General features: G+C 39.0%; 11 protein-coding genes across 12 annotated transcripts; 6 read left to right on the top strand and 5 right to left on the bottom strand.

The window, feature by feature from the left end:
- Positions 1-353: 353 nt before the first annotated feature.
- LOC133532252 (chorion class CB protein M5H4-like) lies at positions 354-1,521 on the bottom strand. Its single transcript, XM_061870835.1, has 2 exons — positions 1,373-1,521; positions 354-740 (listed from the first exon to the last, which is right to left on the bottom strand). Exons 1-2 carry the CDS (start codon positions 1,418-1,420, stop codon positions 420-422), a joined length of 369 nt encoding a protein of 122 aa, XP_061726819.1. The 5' UTR covers positions 1,421-1,521; the 3' UTR covers positions 354-419.
- Positions 1,522-1,701: 180 nt separating this feature from the next.
- LOC133532258 (chorion class A protein Ld2/Ld41-like) lies at positions 1,702-3,176 on the top strand. Its single transcript, XM_061870842.1, has 2 exons — positions 1,702-1,802; positions 2,877-3,176. The coding sequence occupies exons 1-2, from the start codon at positions 1,752-1,754 to the stop codon at positions 3,126-3,128; spliced, it is 303 nt and encodes a 100-aa protein (XP_061726826.1). The 5' UTR covers positions 1,702-1,751; the 3' UTR covers positions 3,129-3,176.
- A 1,341-nt stretch (positions 3,177-4,517) lies between these two features.
- Positions 4,518-7,245, bottom strand: LOC133532256 (chorion class CA protein ERA.1-like). The gene is made up of 2 exons (XM_061870840.1): positions 7,023-7,245; positions 4,518-4,960 (listed from the first exon to the last, which is right to left on the bottom strand). The coding sequence occupies exons 1-2, from the start codon at positions 7,071-7,073 to the stop codon at positions 4,667-4,669; spliced, it is 345 nt and encodes a 114-aa protein (XP_061726824.1). The 5' UTR covers positions 7,074-7,245; the 3' UTR covers positions 4,518-4,666.
- Positions 7,246-7,285: 40 nt separating this feature from the next.
- LOC133532247 (chorion class CB protein M5H4-like) lies at positions 7,286-8,557 on the top strand. The gene is made up of 2 exons (XM_061870831.1): positions 7,286-7,437; positions 8,078-8,557. Exons 1-2 carry the CDS (start codon positions 7,390-7,392, stop codon positions 8,462-8,464), a joined length of 435 nt encoding a protein of 144 aa, XP_061726815.1. The 5' UTR covers positions 7,286-7,389; the 3' UTR covers positions 8,465-8,557.
- A 1,993-nt stretch (positions 8,558-10,550) lies between these two features.
- LOC133532255 (chorion class CA protein ERA.1-like) lies at positions 10,551-11,457 on the bottom strand. Its single transcript, XM_061870839.1, has 2 exons — positions 11,386-11,457; positions 10,551-10,920 (listed from the first exon to the last, which is right to left on the bottom strand). The coding sequence occupies exons 1-2, from the start codon at positions 11,434-11,436 to the stop codon at positions 10,624-10,626; spliced, it is 348 nt and encodes a 115-aa protein (XP_061726823.1). The 5' UTR covers positions 11,437-11,457; the 3' UTR covers positions 10,551-10,623.
- Positions 11,458-11,636: 179 nt separating this feature from the next.
- LOC133532246 (chorion class CB protein M5H4-like) lies at positions 11,637-12,690 on the top strand. The gene is made up of 2 exons (XM_061870830.1): positions 11,637-11,790; positions 12,247-12,690. The coding sequence occupies exons 1-2, from the start codon at positions 11,743-11,745 to the stop codon at positions 12,631-12,633; spliced, it is 435 nt and encodes a 144-aa protein (XP_061726814.1). The 5' UTR covers positions 11,637-11,742; the 3' UTR covers positions 12,634-12,690.
- A 1,564-nt stretch (positions 12,691-14,254) lies between these two features.
- LOC133532245 (chorion class B protein PC401-like) lies at positions 14,255-15,442 on the top strand. The gene is made up of 2 exons (XM_061870829.1): positions 14,255-14,808; positions 15,115-15,442. Exons 1-2 carry the CDS (start codon positions 14,686-14,688, stop codon positions 15,439-15,441), a joined length of 450 nt encoding a protein of 149 aa, XP_061726813.1. The 5' UTR covers positions 14,255-14,685; the 3' UTR covers position 15,442.
- Positions 15,443-16,067: 625 nt separating this feature from the next.
- LOC133532244 (chorion class CB protein M5H4-like) lies at positions 16,068-17,639 on the bottom strand. Of its 2 annotated transcripts, none has more exons than XM_061870826.1 (3): positions 17,554-17,639; positions 17,211-17,282; positions 16,068-16,504 (listed from the first exon to the last, which is right to left on the bottom strand). In XM_061870826.1, exons 1-3 carry the CDS (start codon positions 17,605-17,607, stop codon positions 16,124-16,126), a joined length of 507 nt encoding a protein of 168 aa, XP_061726810.1. In that variant the 5' UTR covers positions 17,608-17,639; the 3' UTR covers positions 16,068-16,123. The 2 variants fall into 2 exon arrangements, with proteins under 2 accessions (XP_061726810.1, XP_061726811.1); XM_061870827.1 differs by lacking the exon at positions 17,554-17,639 and adding an exon at positions 17,408-17,471.
- On the top strand, positions 17,532-19,793 carry LOC133532254 (chorion class CA protein ERA.1-like). Its single transcript, XM_061870838.1, has 2 exons — positions 17,532-17,623; positions 19,422-19,793. The coding sequence occupies exons 1-2, from the start codon at positions 17,573-17,575 to the stop codon at positions 19,725-19,727; spliced, it is 357 nt and encodes a 118-aa protein (XP_061726822.1). The 5' UTR covers positions 17,532-17,572; the 3' UTR covers positions 19,728-19,793.
- An 854-nt stretch (positions 19,794-20,647) lies between these two features.
- Positions 20,648-21,554, bottom strand: LOC133532248 (chorion class CB protein M5H4-like). The gene is made up of 2 exons (XM_061870832.1): positions 21,397-21,554; positions 20,648-21,047 (listed from the first exon to the last, which is right to left on the bottom strand). The coding sequence occupies exons 1-2, from the start codon at positions 21,442-21,444 to the stop codon at positions 20,691-20,693; spliced, it is 405 nt and encodes a 134-aa protein (XP_061726816.1). The 5' UTR covers positions 21,445-21,554; the 3' UTR covers positions 20,648-20,690.
- Positions 21,555-21,685: 131 nt separating this feature from the next.
- On the top strand, positions 21,686-23,520 carry LOC133532257 (chorion class CA protein ERA.1-like). The gene is made up of 2 exons (XM_061870841.1): positions 21,686-21,819; positions 23,184-23,520. Exons 1-2 carry the CDS (start codon positions 21,769-21,771, stop codon positions 23,442-23,444), a joined length of 312 nt encoding a protein of 103 aa, XP_061726825.1. The 5' UTR covers positions 21,686-21,768; the 3' UTR covers positions 23,445-23,520.
- The last annotated feature ends 347 nt before the right edge of the window (positions 23,521-23,867 follow it).

Here is a 23,867-nt window from a genome sequence, read left to right as displayed (position 1 = left end):
TGAAATATCTAGTAAAGCTTGAGGTTACTTAAAACATCCCTTATATGAACGTCAACGGCAAACGTTAAAGGTCAAACAACAAACATAAAGAATGCATTTAAAATGCGGCAGAAAATAAATTTATGGATTTGCATCGTGTTTACTGTTGAGACTCACTAGTGTCCTCAATACATTTCTTGAATTTCTTGTTGGTCTATAGAACTTTATACTTAACACATATTTACGTAGACATGGATTAGAAATCATAAACAATTTTCCATCTTACGGTTTCTAATGAAATAGTCTAAATATCGAATTATCAGGTCAGGGTGGACATGAATTTTATGATGGCTACTTTTAATGATAAACAGACATTATTTTATACAAAAATATTTAATTTGGTACAAAAGTTTAGTATAGATACAAAAGTGAATGAGTAATTAACGTCCACCACAACCGCAGCCACCGTAGTAGCCAGAGCTGGCGCTGCTGGAGCCACCGATCTGCTGGGTGATGGCGACGGAGTCCCCGCAGCCGTACGACACCGGCGCCGAACCGCTGGTGTCAAATTTGCCCTCGAAGGCCACCGCGCTCAGGTACGGGAGCGTACCGGACAGGTCCAAATCTCCGGACAGACCCAGGTCGGCGGCGACGGCGATGCCGGACGGCGCGATAGGGCCGGCGCTGGTCACGGTCAGGGCTCCGCCATTGTTTGATACCTCGATGGACTGGCAGCCGCAGTTCCTCTGAGCAGCAATGCTCTAAAATACAAAATTAATTATTGCTTATTAACTGGTCGACTCAAAGCTACTTTTTTTAACTATACCTACTTATTGAATTGACGTGGAATAGACTGTGAAATCAAAGGAATACACGACAAACAATAAATAGTTACCTAGTTGTTTTACAAGGTGGCAAAGTTGTTATTAAGCTCTCGTGCTAATATTGATACCAGGCGCGCAGGCATTTGGTTCAAAAAATGGAATCTTGGGCGTTGCGAGGGTTTCAAGGCACGAGGGATAAACAAATTTTGCCACCGCGTGAAATAAAATAAAAATACCACACCAACTCTAGGAAAATAATATTAATTCATACAAAATCAATTCCAGATTAATGTTATTAAATATCAATTATTCAAAATCATCGTTTAAAAGTCAATTCTACCAGCCAACATAAGGAAACAACTCAAAATTTGCATTTGATTACTTTGCCCCACCTGTGGATAAAATGCAACTTTCTCCTCAGTTTTTGAACAATCAAGAGAGCCTCTACCAGCTGGTGTGGTGAAAATTTATTTGTTTATATCATCCAAACTGAAAAATATCTACTTATTTTTTGTGCACTAAACCTATTTTATTATGATTAATAATCGTAATTTAAAATAAATAATTACCTGGAACAAGACAGCAAATGCGCATAGGACAACAGCTTTGGATGCCATTTTTGATATATTCCACTGGTTTTTTAAACAGAGAATGAACTATCAGCCTCAGCCGCCGTGTTTTATACACCCTTGTACAACGCTTGCTTCATGATAAGGGAAACCAATATACATTTAATTATAACTTTTAAGCAAGTCAGTGATTGCATATTTAGACGAACGTGACGTGGCGCGAACGATATGTTAAAACAATTATGTATTTTGAAAGACACTAGAAGCGCATTGCATATCACAGACCTATTTCTAAATGCCCTTATAACTCCTACTATAAAAGTGAAAAATAAGATTTTTCCAATCATTCTGGTGTCTTTGCCCAAAGAATATTTAGAAAATGTCTCGTTTCGCAGTCCTCCTATTCTGTATTCAGGCTCTCCTTATTCAGGTAAGAAACATTCCGTTTTCATTCATAGGGTTTCGTAAATTAACAACTGCATAATTTGGAATTTTCTGTGTGTAGGTACGCTACTTATCTCAAGGGACCAATAGTACCAGACCCTGTAATTTGTACAAAGTAAAGTGAAAATTGATCAGGGTGCCTCTTATACTTACAAATAATGCTTTTTTCACCACAACAGCTGGTAAACGGTCTCTTGATTGTTCAAAAACGGATGAGAAATATGCATTTTATACACAATGTGTGGCAAAGTAATCTGATGAGAATTTTGAGTTGTCAGCTGTCAACTGGTAGGATTGAGTTCTAAATGATGATTTTGACTCATTAATATTTAATAACGTTAATGTGGATTCGATTTAGTTTGATTTTCTCTGATATTTTAAAGTTAAAATTTTCCTCGCCTTGGTGTGGTTGAAATTCTTTGGCTTCATTTCTAAGGTGTGGAACGGGGAATCGTTAGATCTCACAAAAAAATAAGGTTGACTATAAGAACTCTATTTCAATTTCAGTATCTAGATAAATGTAGTTTGAGTATGTTGTTAGCTATTATGTTATTATTGGGTTCACAGATGCAAGCAAATTGTGAAATAAAAATCTAGCTCTACTAGATAAAACGATTCATTCGTTTTCTAACGTGTCTTGTACCTAAAATATATCTTGCCCTAAGCTGTATGACGCTTATGGCAATAATGTAATTTATACTCGTATTAAACGAAAATATGCTGTAATGTAGGTTTACATCGAGCGACTTACGTAGGTAATTATAATATTTTGTGTTTGACGACCGGTTTGGCCTAGTGGGTAGTGACCCTGCCTATGAAGCTGATGGTCCCGGGTTCAAATCCTGGTAAGGGCATATATTCGTGTGATGAGCATGGATATTTGTTCCTGAGTCATGGATGTTTTCTATGTATTTAAGTATTTATAAATATTTATATATTATATATATCGTTGTCTAAGTACCCTCAACACAAGCCTTATTGAGCTTACTGTGGGACTTAGTCAATTTGTGTAATAATGTCCTATAATATTTATTTATTTATTTGTGTTCAATTTTTACAGGCCGTTCTGAGCCAGTCATGCGGTTGTAACCAGCAATACTCATATGGTTCTTCCGGACTGAGCTCACAAAGTTACGGCTCGTACGGCGGTTCCGGTACCGGGCAGGTGGGCGTGTCCGGCAACATCGACGCGTGCGGCAACACCTGCGTGGTCGGCTCCGTGCCCGTGCTCGGCTCCGTGGACTTCGGCGGCTGCGTGCCCGCCTGCGGCTCCGTGTCCATCAAGGGACAGTGCGGATGCGGATGCAATTAATTTGATTGTTGAACAATAAGAATATGTATTAAAATACGTTTTATTGAAGTTTGGTTCTTATTTGCCAAATATGCATTTTTATTGAATACAAAATAATTATTATGAATATGCAAAATATTGCTAAGTCAGGTAAGAAAGAACAGCCAATTCCGCAGTTACAAACGAGTTAACAGAGATGTAGGATTTATGTTTATAAACACGTTCACTGACGATGCTTAAACGATAGCAGCTTACAATACCTACTTACCAATTGAATTATAACATTTACATTTTGCGGTAGGTACGGGCTGTACGAGAATTCGCGTAAAAAAATTGTTCGGCTACAAATATAACAGGGAATGACATATCTACTAGGTATGTCTAGACACCGTGTCTTACAAAACGGGTGTTTTTTAACCCTTAGTCAAATTTTGGGATAGTATAAAGGCCATACTAAGCAACTTTTATTAGTGACCAGCCCCAATCGGGTAAATTTGCTGATGGTCCATTAGAAAAAACATCGTCATCAGCCGGCCTAGCCAAGGTGACAATCGCTATCGCTACGACAACGAAGCGCTTTGGGTCTCTCTATGACTCTTCTATGTTAGTACGACAGTGACAGTTGCGTTTCGATTGCTACAGGGCGTAAGCGATAGGTATACATGTTGGCTACGCAGCCTGATCAGCGAAAATATATGAAACAGGTATTTTTTCCGCGATTTTGTTAGTAAACGTTGCTGAGTAATGTTCACCTCGCAATATATGACTAATGTTTATAAAAAAGTTTTTAGACGACATAAAACCCTATAACAACAAAGGAAACAAAACTTTTGCTTCACTCTTTTATTGCACCTGCATACAAATATGAAATTTTATTTTTAAAAAGCCTAGTTGGAAGTGAATATGTGCACATGGGTTCAAACCCCAGTAAGGGAATTTAATTGTGTGTTTATCACGAATATAGATTTTTTCTTTCTATAATTATTTACATATGCCTATACTATATGTATTGCCGTCTAGATTAAATTTCGCGATTGTCAGCTTTCGCGAATAACTGACAGGCCGATATCGTCCGGCGAACTGGTAATCAGTGGGCCCCTTTATATCCACAAGTCTTATAGATCGATTAATGTAAGCTATCCTATAATTTTTTGCCCCATATCCGCACCGTTCCGGTCGAGGGCTCCTTGAAAATCAGAGTGTCCTTATACAAAATCATTAGTGCTTGAAAATCTAATAATTTAAAAATAGACCAACGTCGCTATTTAGTGCCACTATGATTCTTAATAATATGTTGTAGTTATTATTATGATATCGTATTGCTTTATCGTAATAAGTTATTACGATAAAGCAATTATTACTAATAACTGATGGATAACTTAAATATCCTCAAAGAAATAAAAAAATCCATAACTGCTGCACAATTTTATTACAAAGAAATGCCATATATTTACGTTTCAGATAGCAAACATAATGATAGAATTGTTGGAATTAAAACCTTCTGTCGATAATAAATCATATATATACATCCTGCTGCTATAATTTTCCAAGCGAAAAGGTTAAGCTTTGCAACTGCATCCGCATTGTCCGGAGATGGAGACGGAGCCGGACGCGGGCGCCTTGCCGCCGAACGTGACCGAGCCGAGCACAGGCACGGAACCGACGACGACGGTGGTGCCGCTCGCGCCGATATCGCCGGACACGCCGACCTGTCCGGTGCCTGCGCCGCCGTACGACGCGGAGGAGCCGTAGCTGGACCCGCTCTTGCTAGAGCTGCTGGACGAACTCGAGCTGATTCCTCCGGACTTGCCGTAAGAAATTTGATTGCAACCGCACTGCTGGCTAAGCACGGCCTGTGAAAGAAAGAAAAGTAGTAGATTTTAATTTTGCTCCTCTACACCTTCTCTTTAATTGTCTTAGTTTAAAACCCCCACGTCTGATCCCGAAAGGATTCATTATAATATAAATATTATCCTATATATTAAATAAAAATAAATTATCTGTGTACCAAACTTTAAACTCCATTAGGTAGTCGGATTAGATTAATAAGGGCCTGTTTCACAATGTCCAAGTAAAGTATTGGATAGCTAATTAACAAATAAATTAAATGCCAGATAAATCTTCCTGCAAAAGTTAGCACTTTATCTATCAGTTAAGCTTATTTGAAGATTGTGAAACGCCAACGATGACTTTATTCGTCAGCTAAGTCGCAAGTAGCTATTCAGGACTTTACTCCAAGTGGTGAATAGCTAATTAACAAATAAATTAACTGCCAGTTAACACTTCCTTCAAAACTACCAGAAGCTTATTTGAACATTGTGTATTGAAGGCTGTGTGTGATTGTATGTCTAAGTAAAAAAAAACCCGAATATCCATCCATTCAAACACAAACTTTCACATTTAGCTGTACTATTAGGAATATTTTCTGTAGAGTAATATCAACATAATGTGATCTTGGCTTAGCTAACTATATAACTGAACCCATATTTTAGTTTATGAGCAAAGTTATCAATAATTAATAATAATGAAATATACTTATTATTTTTGTATGTCCTTCCCATGAGGAAACATTGGTATTCCGGACATTTGGGAGACGTGTGCGGAGCCATAGCCAACACGTAGGGCTAATTTTGACACTTTAATGAAATGTAAAGAGTACTCCGAGCGGATGCTGTCCTTGCCCGTGTCAAGGGACTCGCGCAGAGGCAGCACCCACCAGGGTGTTTGTAAGGACCAAGTATTAAGAGCTGATGGAATCCAAAATGATCTGCTCTGGGCTATTGGGTGAAAGCGATCGACTAAATACTGGGCTATGGGATAAAACAAACCGTCGGACGTCTGCCTCATAAAATTGTATAAAATTTTATTTTCGGCAGACGGTGACTTGCCCCCACAATATGGGCGAACACAAAAAACGACTTTATTATTTTTATGTCTTTACCCATCAGGGAACAATGGTGTTCCGGACATTTTGAAGGCGTGCGCGGTGCCGAAGCCAACACATCTAGACCCTTTTGATACTTTAATGAGATGTAAGAGGTACACCGTTATTATTTTTTTATGTCTTACCATATCTCACCACCATGGACCATGGGGTCCCGGACCTTTAGGAGCCGTGCGTGGGGCCGAAGCCAACATCGCAGAGGTCCTTTAAGTCAAGTTCGATGTCATGTAGAACACCTGCTAGAACCCATTCACGAGCACAATCTAATGATACCCATGAACCGCTCTCAGTAGACGTTGGGGCTTTTGTAACAAAAATAGAAAGACTTCAGGGCTATGGATGAATTATATATGGATGATAGTTGGAGCTTAAGACTGGGCTATTGTAAAGAGGTGCGGATACCTGCCATAACAATGCAACACACGTTATCGAGACAGACGGTGACTTGCCGTTGACTAGATGGGACCTGAAACTGCCGTCGTTAAGTCGACCAGGAGCAACATCGGCGTGATCGGGTCAGGGGTGTCGAGAGGTGTATGCCACTTTCTACCCTGTGGCTGTTAACAACCACTGGGCCAACTGTGTCTTATGCATCTTTTACTTCCACCCTTGGAGCATATAGCTCTTACGATTCCTCTCTGGATGGCCAATGAAGGCAAGTCAGAGCTGAAAGTCCCGCGGGTCCCTACTAGAGCGTAGCGGGGGTCTACTTCGATCGACGAAGACACGCCGGAGACGGAGACCCTGACCGACTCTCGGGAGTAGTCGGGTCCGTGTGTTCGCTACTCCCCAACAGCACGCCAAAAGCTACCCTTCTTTTTATTAATATTTATTCAATTACTGAACATTCATTAAATGTTACTTTTTGGAGAGAAGCCTTGCAAAACTGTTTTAACAGTTTCACTGCAGTAGATATCTAATTAATTCTGATATTTTATTTTTTGTTAGTTAATAATTGGTAATTAATTTACCTGGACCAGGAAAGCCATGGCGCACAACACAAATACTGCGTAGCGGGACATTTTGAATGTTCTTTCTTCGGCTATAGAACTTAGAATGGTTGTTCTAATTCCATTGACACATTTATACGTTTAAATTACCTATCGCAGGAGAAATGTGGAAATAGGTCAAAGATAATGCACATGGGGTTCTAGTCTTGGAACACACCTGGTTCGCTCTAATCAGGGTCACGTACGTATTTATCGGCGCAAATGGTTTTTGCGTAGTTATTAGCGTTATTGTGAAGCAAGAGCTTATAGTTAGGATATAAAAGCTGATGAGTCGTTCTGACATTTATTCTGTGTTTGCTTACAAGACAGACTAACGAATACACCTAAAATGGTTTCCAAGGCCGTCATCATCTGCACCCTTGCCTTCATAGGACAGGTATGTTATTACATTATAAATTTTAAAATAAATCATAGGTAATTTAAGACCTTTAATTTTTAATTTCTGCGAAATTATTTTACATATTTACATGTATTTTACAAAAGCAAAATTGTCTCCGAATTGAGCCGAAAGGTTCAAATGGTTTACCTCAGCTAATTAAGAGTGCGGTTTACACTTATAAAACATGTTGCATTTTAAAATAAGATAACCCAAAAATTCAAATATAAAAACCATTCTTAATATTTTTCATGAAAATATATTTTTATTCATTTATTTAAACTTTATTGCACAATATATGAAGAATACAAATGGCGGACTTAATGCCAGAAGGCATTCTCTACCAGTCAACCATGAGCCGAAAGATCCTAATTGGTGCAGGGTCAGAATACAGAGTAAAATGACAAAAAATATCACAAAATTATATAAAATATAGAGTTATTGGAGTCATTTATTTCATATAAAAAATCTGGTTTATGCCAGAGAGAACCAATAAAAGTTGGTTTCACATAAATCCGTTCGATTTCAATTCAGATTTACTATGTCAGAGCATTAAATATTTTTAAACTACGAGTAGGTCAAAGTTACTCATGCTTTTTACTTGTAAGTAAGGTTTTTCCAATGTGTATTCTAATTACAGGCTATCAGCGGGCCGAGCTGCTACAAAGCTATCTCCCCCAAGCTAGCTAGCTCTTCTAGCTACTCCTCCGGTAGCGGCCAGTCCATCGTCATCTCCAACAGCGGCGGCGAGCTTCTCATCAGCGCTCTCGGCCCCATCGCGCCCTCTGGAATCGCCGTCGCCACCGAGCTCGGTCTGGCGGGAGACCTGGAGCTGTCCGGCGAGCTGCCGTACCTGAGCGCGGTGGAGTTCCAGGGCCAGTTCGACACCAGCGGCTCGGCGCAGGTCTCGTACGGCTGCGGCGACAGCGTTGCCATCACCCAGGTGCTCGGCAACCCAAGCGGCGCCAACGCCAACCTCAAGTCTGGCTCGTCCAAGATCATCAGCTGTGGTTGCGGTAAATACTAAAAAGTCCTTTCCACGGAGAGCTGCAATTGCAAACTTCAATAAAATGTTTGTTTGCATTTTAAACGAATAAAATATTTAGTAAAAAACATTTTATTTTCCTGTTTGGACCTATGAATGACTGGTAGCGGATACCATAAGGCATTAAGTCCACCATTTGTACCTATATTGATGTGCTATAAAGTTCAAAATAAATAAATTACTTATGTCATTTAAAAAAACATATAGTAGGTAAGTAAAAATCTCAAGATACAGCACAACTCTGTATTATAATAGTGTCTTCATCATCATCATAACAGCCTTTCATAACCTACTGCTGCATTTTAGAGTCAATGTCTGGGCACTGTACACCATGGTGAGCAGGACACATTAGTTAAAGAGGCGAGTTTTCAGACATTGTGAAATATTAACGAAGTTGATGATGTCCACTAGTTTATTAACTGCCGCCCTGCTGGTGTATTTAGTCAAGATACACGTATCGCAGGATTACCTCCGGTATTTCGTTCCTAACATTTACGTAATGGTTGTATTCGATTTACAAGAGATGTTCATCATAAATTTAGTCTTGTACAAGTTGTACATATTCATCTAAAGACCTATATTCAAAGATGCATGGTAGGCTTTCGATTATGCTTTGAAGAACTTCCAGGATGTCGGTAAACAATATAATGTCATTGCCAAATCTCAAGTACAACAAGAAGGCACCATGCATATTGAAATCAATTCTGTTCCATGCAAGTTTTTATGACGTTTTCTGTTGTTGTTTTTGTTGTTGTTGTTGTTGTTGTTAGTCCTAGAGCACCCCGGAGGTCTACAAAATCCTTTCACGCCTTTCTATCTTGAGCAACCGTCTTGACCTCGTTCCAGCTCAGTTCTACGGCTCACAGCTCGTTCTCTACGCTCCGCCTCCAGGTGTGTACGGGGCGTTTCCGCCTTGAGGCCGCCACTCAAACGCGATACGGGCGCTGTTCACAGCTCCTTCTTGAAGGGTATGTCCGATCCATCTCCATTTCCACAGTGCTACTTCTTAGGCGATCGAAGTTTGTCGGCACATGCTCCACAAATTCACATTTATTATGGTCTTCGGTCAGAAAATGCAGAGGATCGACCGGAGGGATTTTTTTACAAATACTTGTATCTTGTGTGTCAGCCCCTTTGTCACTCTCCTCTCCATGTCTCACAGATATAGCTGTGGATATGTGGTATAGAGAGAGCAGTGGAAAAAGAGCCTGGTTATTCGTAAAAGATATCGACATCAGGTCTTTGGATAGATACATGATTTAGGAGTAAGAGTGCCCGATTGGTGGCGATAGTTATTCGGCTTCGAGACTTCTCCTTTTTTATGTAAGATGGTGACTATGGTAGTTTTACAAATACAAATACGTTTATTTCATTACTTTTTACAGCAGTTCATAGGTACAAATATGTATTAGGTAGGTACGTAGTCCATCTGAGGTACAAGGTGTAGGTAAGTATTTATCTCAACAATGTGCAACAATTTGATTGTGTAGGTAATGAAAAAAGTGCGGGTACAGCTTGCTGAATTTAAACCCGCCCTTGGTTAGCTAATTGAAGAGGTATCATTGGGGGACCTTAGGATCAATTGTCAATATTTGTAATGCATTGGACTGTGATGAAGCCCGTCTCAGACGGAGCGATAATATATCAAAATATATCTTACAGCAAGGCATCTTATGATATATTTTACGTACCATTTGACAGAGTCAAAATATTCATATAAAATAACAAGAGCTCGTGAGATATATCTAACTAACATACCTCCCAAAGCATATATATACTTTGAGTTAAGAATCAAGAGAAATATTTAATAGTACAGTCAGCATCAAAAGTAGCGGATGAAACAACGCGCCAAAAGTATCTGATATTCCGGATAACTTTACCAAAAATAGATGAATTTCTAAAATTCCAGTTCAAAAGTATATCTTTTACAGTCTTAGTTGTTCTAAATTAAAGACATCATTTTTTGTTAAGCTGTTACAGAATGGTAGATACTTATGAAGCGTTATTTGATCCGCTACTTTTGATGCTGACTGTACCAACAATAAAAAAATGGAATAAAGAACGTATAACTGCTGCACAATTTTATTACCAATGAAATGCCATTTGATCGTGTTTTTTCGTGTTCATAATTATAACGAGAATTATGCTTTGCAACCGCATCCGCACTGTCCGGAGATGGACACGGAGCCGGACGCGGGCACCTTGCCGCCGAACGTTACCGAGCCAAGCACGGGCACGGAACCTACGACGGCGGTGGTGCCGCTCGCGCCGATGTCGCCGGTCACGCCAACCTGCCCGGTGCCCGAGCCGCCGTACGACGCAGAGGAAGCGGAGCTCTTGCCAGAGCTGCTGGATGAACTCGAGCTTATTCCGCTGAGCAGCGCTCCGGACTTGCCGTAAGAGATTTGATTGCAACCGCACTGCTGGCTAAGCACAGCCTGTTACAAAAAAAAAGGTTATTATACTTAATACTCTCCCTTTCTCTCGTCTTCAGTACTGCTCTTCAACACTTTCTCTATAGTTGTTTCAAGTTTAAACCCCCACTTCTGATCTCGAAAGCATTCATTACGGTATAATATTATCTTTTATATTCAATAAATACCTATATGTATACCAAACTTAATTCAAAGTCCATTAGGCAGCCAATTTTGCGTGACTGAGTAATATAGTCCCGCCCCGAATACATCCATCCAAACATACTAACTTTGAAATATAAACTAGTAGCAATATTTTCTGTAGCGTAATATTAAGATATATAATGAGATCGTGGCCTAGCTGGTTCCTACATAAATGATTCCGATATTTTAGTTTAAGACTAAAGTTATAACTAAATATACTATTTAGAGAGATTTTTATTAGATTACATTAAATTTTACTACTCGAGAAATTCGAACTATATTTACCTGAACCAGGAATGCCATAGCACACAACACAATTACTGCGTAGCGGGACATATTGAATTCTTCTGCAATAGAAGTCAGAATGATTGTTCTAGTTCCATTGACATATTTATACCTTTAAATGATTGCAGGAGAAATGTGGAAATGGGTCAAAGATAATGCACATGGGGTTCTAGTGTTGGGAAACACCTGGTTCGCTCTAATCAGGGTCACGTACGTATTTATCAGCGCAAATGGTTTTTGCCTAGTTATTAGCGTTATTGTGAAGCAAGAGCTTATAGTACGGATATAAAAGCTAATGACAGGGTCTGATTTTTATTCCGTGTTTGCTTACAAGACAGACTAACGAATACACCTAAAATGGTTTCCAAGGCCGTCATCATCTGCACCCTTGCCTTCATAGGACAGGTATGTTATTACATTATAAATTTTAAGACCTTACTAGAATTAGATTTCCGTGGAATTAATTTACATATTTACATGTATTTTACAAAAGCAAAATTCTCTCCAAATTGAGCCGAAAGGTTCAAATGGTTTACCTCAGCTAATTAAGAGTGCGGTTAACACTTATAAAACATGTAGCATTTTAAAACAAGAACACTCAAAATGTCAAATATACAAACCCTTCTAAATATTTTTCATGAAAATATAAAGTTATTAGAGTCATTTATTCCACATACAAATTCTGCGTAGGTAATGCGAGAGAGAGCCAGTATAAGTTGGTTTAACAAGATTCCGTTCGGCGTCAATTAAGATTTACCTACTATGTCAGAGTACCGAATATTTGGAAACTACGAGTAGGTCAAAGTTACCCATGCTTTTTGCTTGTAGGTAAGGTTTTTCCAATGTATATTCTAATTACAGGCTATCAGCGGGCCGAGCTGCTACAAAGCTATCTCCCCCAAGCTAGCTAGCTCCTCTAGCTACTCCTCCGGCAGCGGCCAGTCCATCGTCATCTCCAACAGCGGCGGCGAGCTTATCATCAGCGCTCTCGGCCCCATCGCGCCCTCTGGCATCGCCGTCGCCACCGAGCTCGGTCTGGCGGGAGACCTGGAGCTGTCCGGCGAGCTGCCATACCTGAGCGCGGTGGAGTTCCAGGGCCAGTTCGACACCAGCGGCTCGGCGCAGGTCTCGTACGGCTGCGGCGACAGCGTCGCCATCACCCAGGAGCTCGGCAACCCAAGCGGCGCCAATGCCAACCTCAAGTCTGGCTCGTCCAAGATCATCAGCTGTGGTTGCGGCAAATACTAATAAGTCCTTTCCATGGAGAGCTGCAATAGCAAATTTCAATAAAATGTTTAGTAAAAACGTTTTGTTTTCTGTTTGGGCCTATGATTGACCAGGCATTTTATACGAAAAAACATAAAGACTATTTACTTACCTATTAGGTAAGTAAGTACACAGCTCAAAATACAGGTCAACTCTGATGTATTTACAGATGCGATTTACATAATTATCTATAATTAAAAATACCTAATTTTGAATAATAATCATTAAAAAAGCTTGTTGTTTTTCTAGTTTATCCCGTATTTATAACGTCAAATGGGATCATATTTAATTAATCAACGATCAAACAATACAAACATAATTACATCAATAGGTATATACATTATAATTGGTATGCCTACAAAGGCTTTAAATTGCTTGTTCATTTCTGATGACAATTGATTTTTTTTTATTTTTTATTTTGTTATCAAGATTTGCGCTAAGTCAGATTTGTATTATAATAAATGTAGCATGTTATGTAACTCGCCAAGTAGGAATTGAACTAATAATTATTTAAATGTGAAAGTTTGTATGTTAGTTTACTTGAATGATTGTCCTTTCACTCAATAACGGCTTTACGGTTTTTTTATGAAATTCGACATACGTAAAATTCATTACTTAAAAAAGAACATGGATACTTTTTATGCTGGAAGTTTTTCGGTGCAATAGGAGTTGAAATTTAATCGAGAGTTCTAAGGGATGGAGGAGGGAAGGGTGTACAGGGTTGTTTAACGACGTTTACCATGAACGAAGCCGCGAGCAAAGGCTAATTAATAATAACTCAGATTTCATTGATTAAAGCATTTTTTTATGTATAAAACCTTTTATTGTCGTATTATATAGTGATCGATAATTCATTCAGTTTAAAAATATAATAGAGGTTTGTATTCCGGCGACCAAGAACTTTAAACCACTTTCGAAATATAAGATCAAATAAATGTTAATTTAGTCGCGCGATTAAGTCCCGTTTCATTAAAATAATAAACGAAAATCGAAACTAAAATAATTAGTAATGTGTTCTGCATCCGCATCCGCACTGTCCGGAGATGGACACGGAGCCGCAGGCGGGCACGCAGCCGCCGAAGTCCACGGAGCCGAGCACGGGCACGGAGCCGGTCACGCAGGTGTTGCCGCACGCGTCGATGTTGCCGGACACGCCCACCTGTCCGGTGCCCGTACCGCCGTACTGGGTGCATCCGCACGATTAGCTCAATACCATTTGTGGTGAAATTATACAACGTTTTTCCCAGATTAAACCAACGCACTAAAATTTTTGCAATAATATATTTTCATTCCACATAGATATTTTCTTTAAAACGGTTTCTATAGAATAAATTTTATCATATTAGGCATATTCATAATTATAAAACCCTTATATAGGTGAAATGAGGCAGCCGTATTTTTTTATATACTTTATATTTGACATAAATGATGACATTGTTTCACTTTGTCATTGCTGCCAAGCAGAGTTAGCTTGGTCCGACTTTATTTATCATAGGGTGACTGCTATAGTTATTGGCCACTACATAGTAATTGGCCACTTCATAGTTAAGCAGAAAGAAACAATCCAAAAGAAGTCTTATTGTTAAGAGTGGCCAATAACTATAGCAGTCGCCCTGCTATAGATTTTTTTATCCATGCCCGGGATAGAACCAAAAACAGCCAGCTTAATGGTGAAACTAGGTGATGAATTAATCATGATGATTGTGGTCAAGAAAATTTAGGATTTAAAATGGGTTTTTTTACTTGGAGCAGGCAAGCTTGGATAAACAGTGTTAGTACTAAGAATCGAGACATTTTAGAACTCCTAAAATATTCTTTCAACACTGAAAGTACAATATTAAGCCTATGTTATACAGACTCTTTTATACGGTCATGGTATGTGAAATGTAGAAATATTTCAGCGATAACGTTAAAAAACTACACTACCTTACCAAATACACTAAATTGGTTCTTAATTTCAAAACTTACTTACTTAAATATTGATGATAAGATAAAAATTATTAAATTATTTTCTCACGAAGTGAAGCAAGATCCATGCATGAGTATAAATACACGATAAATTTGACCTCATTATTCATTCCTAGTTTCTTAATAGACATAATATCGATAATGATTTTCAAAGTCATCATTTTCTACGTTTTTGCCTCCTTGACCCAGGTATTTAGTTACTTAAATAATGATATTATCATGACTTAGGTCTGCTGTATGTTAAATTTTTATAGATTAGTATAGGTATTTTATTATTGCTACGCCTTGATAAAATCAAATGGTGCGTTGAACGTTTTGATCGCGACAGTAATTCTGCAACATAATTTATACTTCGCCTGCGTCAAATCTAAACCAGTCACTGGTCGCAACCGAATTTCTCGGTCAGAGATCATTTTAAAAGTAGGCAATGTAATGATGCAAATACGTATTGTTACTATTCACTTATTACTATTTAACTATTATTAGAACTTACAGAGTATCACTGCACAAAGCGGTGGCTGCAACTGTAGATCGATAAGCATACCCAACAGCGGCGGCGCCCTGAACATACAGGCTATCGGTCCCGTGGTGCCGTCCGGCATCGCCGTCGCCACGGACCTGGTCCTGTCCGGTGACCTGGACCTGTCCGGCACATTGCCGTACCTGAGCGCGGTGGCGTTCGAGGGCCAGTTCGATACCACTGGCTCGACGCCGGTATCATATGGATGCGGGGACTGCGTCGCCATTACCAAGCAGTTCGACGGCTTCAGTAACTATGGATGCGAACTTCTTCATGTTAGAAATAAAAAACTTCAACCATAAATGTGTTTATGTGTGATTTAGTCCCTAAAATATAATACATATGTATTTTTACACATTTACACATACATATAAAAAATTGTTTATTTCAGACATATATTAAGTGTCCATATAAGTATTAGTAAAACTTAAAAAGACTATGTTAGTTAATTTACATACTAAGTTTAATGCAAACAAAATATATAGGTATATAAACAAAATATATAGGGGTGTATAGGTACAAACAAACACTAACGCACTACTGCACATTTTTTCTAACTCAGAACACAGAGTTGCGATTTACTGTACTGTAAAATTTATACAATAAACTTTTTTAATTTTTTAACTACATTTTCTTCTTTTATCCGTCCATAAGAAAGTCAAACACTTTAGCCGTTCTTGATGACCTTAATAACTTAATTAGATTTGTTTGTATATGGCTCATATATAGTATTTATTCGTAGAATATTTTAATTTTTAGACTTTCGAAGCGATTATTTCCAAAAATATTAATTTGAAAAAACTTATTCAGATAAGTATCTAATAAGCTTTTTTTTAGTTAGTTATATGTAGTTATTTTGTAATAGTTAAATTTGCTGTGATATAGGGCAAACAGATAGTTTTGCCCACTTCATTTTAAAATAAAAGAATTTAATCATGCAAAAAGTTTATTCATATCCAAATACAGGTTTAAATCTTATTGAAGTTAGGCACAACCACAGCTAATCCTTTTGGAGGAGCCAGTCTTGATATTGGCGTTGGCGCCGCTCGGGTTCCCGATCTGCTGCGTGATGGCGACGCTGTCCCCACAGCCGTAGCTCACCGATGCCGAGCCACTGGTGTCGAACTGGCCCTCGAACGCCACCGCGCTCAGGTAAGGCAGCTCGCCGGACAGCTCCAAGTCTCCCGCCAGGCCCAGCTCGGTGGCGACGGCGATGCCGGAGGGCGCAATGGGGCCGATGCTAGAGATGAGCAGCTCGCCTCCATCATTAGATATGACGATGGACTGGCAGCTACCGGACGAGTAGCTAGAGGAGCTAGCTAGCTTTGGAGAGATAGCTATGTTGCAGTTTGGCCCGCTGATAGCCTGTAATTTGACATTGGGATCTACTAGTAATTCAATATTCAGCACCCTGCCACAGAAAACACGCACTAAGAGAATATAGATAGATAGAATACTTTTTATTGGCACACCTTTAACTAAGGTACAAATTAAAGAAAACAATTGAGTAACGATAGAGGTAGACAACAGATCTAATCGCTAATGAGCGATCTCTTCCAGACAACCTTTGAGTAGCGGAAACAAATTGAATTAAAAATAAGAATATTTACGGCGATCGGAATAATGAGGAACCTACCAAAGAATCCTGAGGAACACAATGAGGAATCTACCTATTTTCTTTTTCCTTAGTTGAAAAATTTAACTGCTTCCATAACTGTTTTTACGGTATTCATAATGGTTTTAATATTACTGCTTTGTTTATATACTTTTGAGTGTAAATGACCGCGGTTTATTTTTTTGAACATGCAACATGTTTTCACCAACTTTTGGTCAATAAAGGATGACTCACGCTAGACCGGGGCGGGCCTGGGCCGAGGCATCCGGCACGTCATTTTCTATGACGGCTGATCGGTGATCACGTGGTGCTTTACATAAAAAACGAACCGCCAGAAGCTCCGGCCCGGAACCGGCCTGGTCTAGCGTGCGTCAACATTTAGGGTGAATGCTAATTCCAGTATGGTCCTTAAAATGAGATAAATACACATTATAAATTTATAATCTAATACCATACCTGTCCTATGAAGGCAAGGGTGCAGATGATGATGGCCTTGGAAACCATTTTAGGTGTATTCGTTAGTCTGACCTGTAAGCAAACACAGAATAATTGTCAAAACCTGTCATCAGCTTTTATATCCCTCCTAATAAGCTCTTGCTTCACAATAACGCAAATAACTACGCAAAAACCATTTGCGCCGATAAATAACGTACGTGACTCTGATTAGGGCGAACCAGGTGTTTCCCAAGACTAGAATCCCATGTGCATTATCTTTGACCCATTTCCACATTTCTCCTGCGATAATTGGAAAGTATAAATGTGTCACTTAAACTAGAACAATCATTCTAACTTCCATTACCGAAGAAAGAACATTCAAAATGTCCCGATTCTCAATATTTGTGTTGTGCGCCATTACTTTGCTGATCCAGGTAAATATATAGTCTATTTTTTTTATCCCGTAGACTAAAATGACATTTCATGTGTTGCTAGTTTTTTACGTCTTATAAATAGTGGTGTGCTACAACCGTTTGTAACCGAAAACAAACTATTGGGAGTTACTTATATAGGCATGTAACACCATTTTGAGGCATTTAGAAAGTTTGTATCTAGGTCTAAACACAATATTTATAATATTTAAAAGTGATTTTATTGTAAGATTAACACTCACCTCGAAGCTCATAATGCAATTTTTAAATGTTTGAGTGGATTAGTAGTGAGTAGACTTTATTTATTATTTACTTCCTATCATGTAGTGAGTACATTTCATTAATTGTTTATTTTGGATCTATAATTAATTTAATATTTATCGGTTATTTACAAACCGAAATCAAAGATCAGCACTATTTGTTTTAAGCTGGTCACAATATTTCTGCGTTTGACATTTGTGGTTGTCATTTTAGTCTACGGAATAAAAAAACAGACTATAGTAACATGTAATATATCGTTTACCAAAATAAAAAATAGCTATAACCAGATATAGAACTTACGTCTTAGTATAAATCTGCCTCAAAATGTATTAAAATCATTAATACTTAAATAAGTATCCCTATGTCAAAATGTGACCCTAAAAATATGGTCGTGCCTTATTTACTATCTGTTAACGTGAATTCACCTATATTTGTGACCGCGGCCAGCAAAACGTCCCACTTGGTCGGTTTCCATAAGTACGAGATTTGCTTGTATCTTTATACAAATAACCTGTCAAGGCGTTCTTATGGCAAGCGATAAAGTGGGAGGTTTTGCCAGCCGCGGTCACAAATATAGGTGAATTCACGTAAACAGATAGTAACTAAGGCACGATCATATTTTTAGGGTTCCGTAGCCAAATTGCAAAAAGGCAACCCTTATAGTTTTGTCATGTCCGTCCGTCTGTTCATATCTCACAGCCATTTTTAGGGTTCCGTACCCAAAGGGTAAAATGGGACCCTATTACTAAGACTCCGTCCGTCCGTTTTCTGTCATCAGGCTGTATGTCATGAACCGTGATAGCTAGACAGTAGCTAGACAGTTCAAATTTTCACAGATGATGTGTTTCTGTTGCCGCTATAACAATAAATACTAAAAAGTACGGAACCCTTGTTGGCCGAGTCCGACTCGCTCTTGTCCGGTTTTTTATGTTAATTTTACGAAAAATCACACTAATATTAAAAATATTAGTAAAAACTAGTGCCTACGCCAAATCTTGGGATTAGTTGTCAAGCGGACCCCAGGCTCCCATGGGCCGTGGCAAAAATGCCGGGACAACGCGAGGAAGAAGAGACACTAATATTAAAAATATTTGCACAAGTATGGAAAGATATTTCAGGAATTGCTCAGTCACGTAAAAACCTCTCACTGTCTCATTTTAATGAAGTTTGGTAGAAAAGTAAGGGGTAAGGTTATTTGTAAGGCTGTCCTACTCCAAGTTAAAACAGTAACAATTCTTTTTCTGAGAAATTCCCCTTACTTTCATATCAGTAAGAAAACAGTAGTATGTATGAAAAACCAATAAAAAAATTGTGTGGAACTTCAAGTATTTTGCATGCATTTTAATATTGAATGTTTTGAATTTATTTAAAAACATATAGGATATTTTTAAATACTGAAACTTTTATAGATATCCTCTTGCTAGGACTAGGAATGTGAAATGAAAGATTTAAAAACGAGAGCACTAAAGGGTGGAGGGTAGTTTATAAGACTTACGTGAGTCAAGAGAAGGCAAGTATTATAATCCCGTTTTTTTGACAGGCGGCATTTAGCCAGCAGTGCGGTTGCAACCAAATCTCTTACGGCAAGTCCGGAGCCGTTCTCAGTGGAATCAGCTCGAGTTCGTCCAGCAGCTCTAGCAAGAGCGGGTCCAGCTATGCCTCCTCCGCGTCGTACGGCGGCTCGGGCATCGGACAGGTCGGCGTGTCCGGCGACATCGGTGTGAGCGGCAGCACCGCCGTCGTCGGCTCCGTGCCCGTGCTCGGCTCGGTAACGTTCGGCGGCAAGGTGCCCGCGTCCGGCTCCGTCTCCATTTCCGGACAGTGCGGATGCGGTTGCAAAGCATAATATTTGTTCTTGGACAGACAACGTGATTAATTGGCATTTTTTTTGGTAATATAAGCATGAAGCAGTTTTACATTTTTTATTTTATTTTTAGATCTTTTTAGTTATAAGTAAGTACCTATATTTTCATTACTAAAGATAATTTTAAATGTAGGTAATAAAACTGTATACCTTTACATATCACAGATTTAACTTAAATAGAATTTACATGAAAATTAACATTATATTAAGACTAAGAGCATATCAGTTTAGTCATTAGTTTTCCCAAGAAACCTGATAATGACCGGATCCGGATTGAATGCTATAAAATGCTGTGATGAGAAAAATGCAACCATGATGTTTATTCCAGCAGAATTAAAGTTGTTCAGCATATAAATAATTTAAGAAAGTATATTTTAAACAAATCATTGTATAAGTCAGTGATAACTTGTAGAAGCCGAATGGAAAATGGCCAAGCTACAGGATACGCTGGACAGAGCAATTTCACTTTTTGCGACTGTGGCTCGCCAGATCAGATAACCACGCACATCGTGGAGGAATACTCCAAGAGATGCTTCTCGGGAGGCATGGAAAAGCTGCATGCGATATTTGCGAATGCCAGGGACTGGGTATCACACCTAGATCTTAAACTATGACTATAATGTTAATGTGATTGTGACGTGTGGCCTGATTTTTATTTTATTTTTATAATAAAGCCATACGCTAATAACAATACCTTAACGTTTTATACTTAAAATAAAACTTGAACCCCATTTTCATCCATTTTTCAACCCCCTTAAGGTTGAATTTCTCAAAATTACTTATTATTTCTTATAAGTACACAATGTACATGAGACCGGATGTGCCAATTTTCTAGTTTTCGTTGATGAATCAGTCAGTCAACACAGGCAAAAGAAAAAAAAATAAACAAGAAATGAAAGAAATGGTTAATTACTTTTTTTTATTTGTAAAAAATATGTGTATATCTTAGTATTTGGCACAACCGCAGCTGACGATTTTGGAGCCAGAGTTGATGTTGGCGTTGAGGCCGCTCGGGTTGCCGAGCTCCTGCGTGATGGCGACGCAGTCTCCGCAGCCGTAGGACACAGGCGTCAAGCCGTTGGTGTCGAACTGGCCCTGGAACTCCACTGCGCTAAGGTACGGCAGCGCGCCGGAGAGATCCAGGTCACCGGACAGGCCCAGCTCGGTGGCGAGAGCGATGCCGGAGGGCGCGATGGGGCCGAGAGCAGTGATGAGCAGGTCACCACCACTGTTGGAAATGGCGATGGACTTGCAGTCACTAGATGAACCAAGAACTCTGTAGCAACTCTGGCCACTGATAGCCTGAAATTATAGTTAATTACATTAAAATATTCCAAAACAAATATATTTTCAACTTTCGTGTACTCAAAATCGAAGGCGAGTGTTCTTAATCACAAACGACAGGTTTATCACTAGTTTTTTTTTTGCATTAACTTAATAAATTCATACTTTTGACACCATTACCGTCGATACCATCACAACATCCCCAGGACCACTCCACTCCATTCCTTTCTTACTACCAGCCCAAATACCATCATTACGACCACCCCCATGACTACTGAGTCGGGGTGCTGGTATCGCGGTTGTACCCACACTACCACCACCCGGGATCCACCCCCACAACCTGCAACTACTGTATTCAAGTATATACCTGGATCATGCAGGCGAACGTGCAGATGATAACAGCCTTGAAAACCATTTTGGCTCAGTGGTTAGTTCTTTTCTTGCCAGTAAAAACTATAAATATTCAGTATACCAGCATCAGCTTTTATACACCTTACTTATAGGTCTTGCTTAACAACAATTGATAGCCAATAACTAGGCGAAAACATTTAACGCGATAGCTATCTGTGTACGTGACATTTAAGTGGGTAAGTCATTTACCTATTTAGAAAGACTAGAAATATATTTGCGTTATCTATGACCCATTTCCACATTTTCTTTGCAATATTATAAGTATAAAAGTGGTTCTTAAACTAAAATAACCATTCTAGCTTCTATTACAGAAGAAACCACATTTAAAATGTCCCGCTTTGCTGTTCTCCTGTTGTGCGTTCAGGCTTTCCTGATCCAAGTAAGTACTGGATTTATTGATCGAGCCTAAAGTTTATCTTAAGATTTATAATCCATTTTTTTTGTGACTGCCTGTTTAGGCGCAATTTAAAAGTATCTAAGTATTAGGATAAACGTTTCAAATTAAAGTGTGCAGTACGAGACGCTATCCAATGGGGTTGGCAACTGTCAAAGGTTTGCATAGATGGCGCCATCATAGCTTGCCCCTGTCTCTAGTTTTGTTCTATGAGATTTGGCTTAAAGTACTGGAATCCAGGTCACAAAATTCCAAAAAAAAAACAAGAATTTGACACAATTCTAGGGATTGACAGGGCAAGCTATGATGGCGCCATCTGTTTAATACTTCGACCGGCCAACCCCATTTCATCAGTTTGGAGCACCGTGGAACGTGCGTGAGGTCCGCTGGGTATCAAAACAGGCGTGAGAGTCTGACCACCCTAAGTTTTCATGCCAAGTGTAGAGTTTATAGAAATATATACGCATTATTAGTGTCAAGTTTGTGCAAAGTCAGCGTGGACAGAGTTTACCTGTATAGAATAGGTTGACTTTGGTTAGTGTATTAAAAAGTCAGCTAAAACGCCACATTCACTAAAATTGGTGTGATTTGTGACGTTATCTATGAAAAGGGACTTATTGTCGATGGCGCTTCCGCTGTCATAAACGATGCTCCGATACAAATACAACGCTTTGCGACGCAGTGCGGCGTAAGCGCCATCGACAATAAGTCCCTTTTCATAGATAATATTAAAAGTTCTTGTATTTAATTATAAGTATTCTAACAATTCAGCATAATAGGATTAGGCATAACAATAAACATTAGTCTCATCAGAAAGTTATTTTGTAAATAAGTATATTGCGCAAGAATACGGTAAACATGAACTAAACGAGATTTTGTTGAATGCTATGTACAGTTGACATGCGTAGTAAGCAAAATATTTTTATAGCGATTAATCAAAAACATCCTCATCCTTAACCCCAAAACAAGTTAATTCGTGTATAGTTAAATACTAGTGGATCTGTGAGCTGTAGACCTTGCGTTAAGCTTAGAATATGTAAAGTGAAAAATACTAATTTCATTAGGGGTGATAACTCACAGTGAACTAACAATTGTCTTAAGCGCCATACATGCTATTGGCGCTTAAGTCTTTTATGCCAATGCCCGCATTTTGAAAACTTACAGAACCTAGATCAACAAAAAATTGTATCAAAGAATCTGGTTAAAAAATTTCACGAAAACCGGTTAAGACTTGCGACATGTAGAGGCGAACATCTGGAAACTCGAGAGCAAAATACCCGAATCAAAACGGAGACCTTCGCTAACGCTTCGGTCAATTACAATTTAATAACAATTAATTTTTTTTACAGACTGCTTTTAGCCAGCAATGTGGCTGCAATCAAAACTACGGCCAATATAGTTCCACAGTTAGCGCACCCATCAGCTACGCCGCGTCGTACGGCGGCTCGGGCACCGGGCAGGTCGGCGTGTCCGGCAACATCGACGCAAGCGGCCAGACCGCCGTCGTCGGCTCGGTGCCCGTGCTCGGCTCCGTCGATTTCGGCGGCAAGGTGCCCGCGTCCGGCTCCGTGTCCATCTCCGGACAGTGCGGATGCGGCTGCAAAGCTTAATTATTTTTTGGCAAGGAAGAACAGATAAAGTCGCAAGGATGTTTTTTATAATAAAAAGTACAAAATAATTTGCTAATTGCTTATAAATATTTATTTACTTACTATACATATAAAAATCCAAAATAACCTGGGACACTTAATTGCCATAGCATTGGTATTTGCAAGTTGGCACGCATGTTGTCTAGACTCTTAAAACCAGTAAAACCCTTCCCCATAGAGACATTCCTCTCAAAAAATATAGTGCTTAAGGCGTAACTGTTCAAATTGTATGGTTACAAAAATAACAATATGGCCATCATTGATAAAACGATTCGTTTTACATATACCAAGCAATAGGGATGTTGATTGTAATATATTGTATGTAATTGTGCGAAAACTAGCATTGGATGATTATTAAAATATATATATATATAAAATTATAAC

This window comes from Cydia pomonella, chromosome 26, assembly GCF_033807575.1.
Source record: "Cydia pomonella isolate Wapato2018A chromosome 26, ilCydPomo1, whole genome shotgun sequence".
Classification (NCBI taxonomy): Eukaryota; Metazoa; Arthropoda; class Insecta; order Lepidoptera; family Tortricidae; genus Cydia; species Cydia pomonella.
The sequence above is the reverse complement of the archived record's forward strand: the minus strand, read 5'-3'. Positions and strand labels throughout refer to the sequence as shown.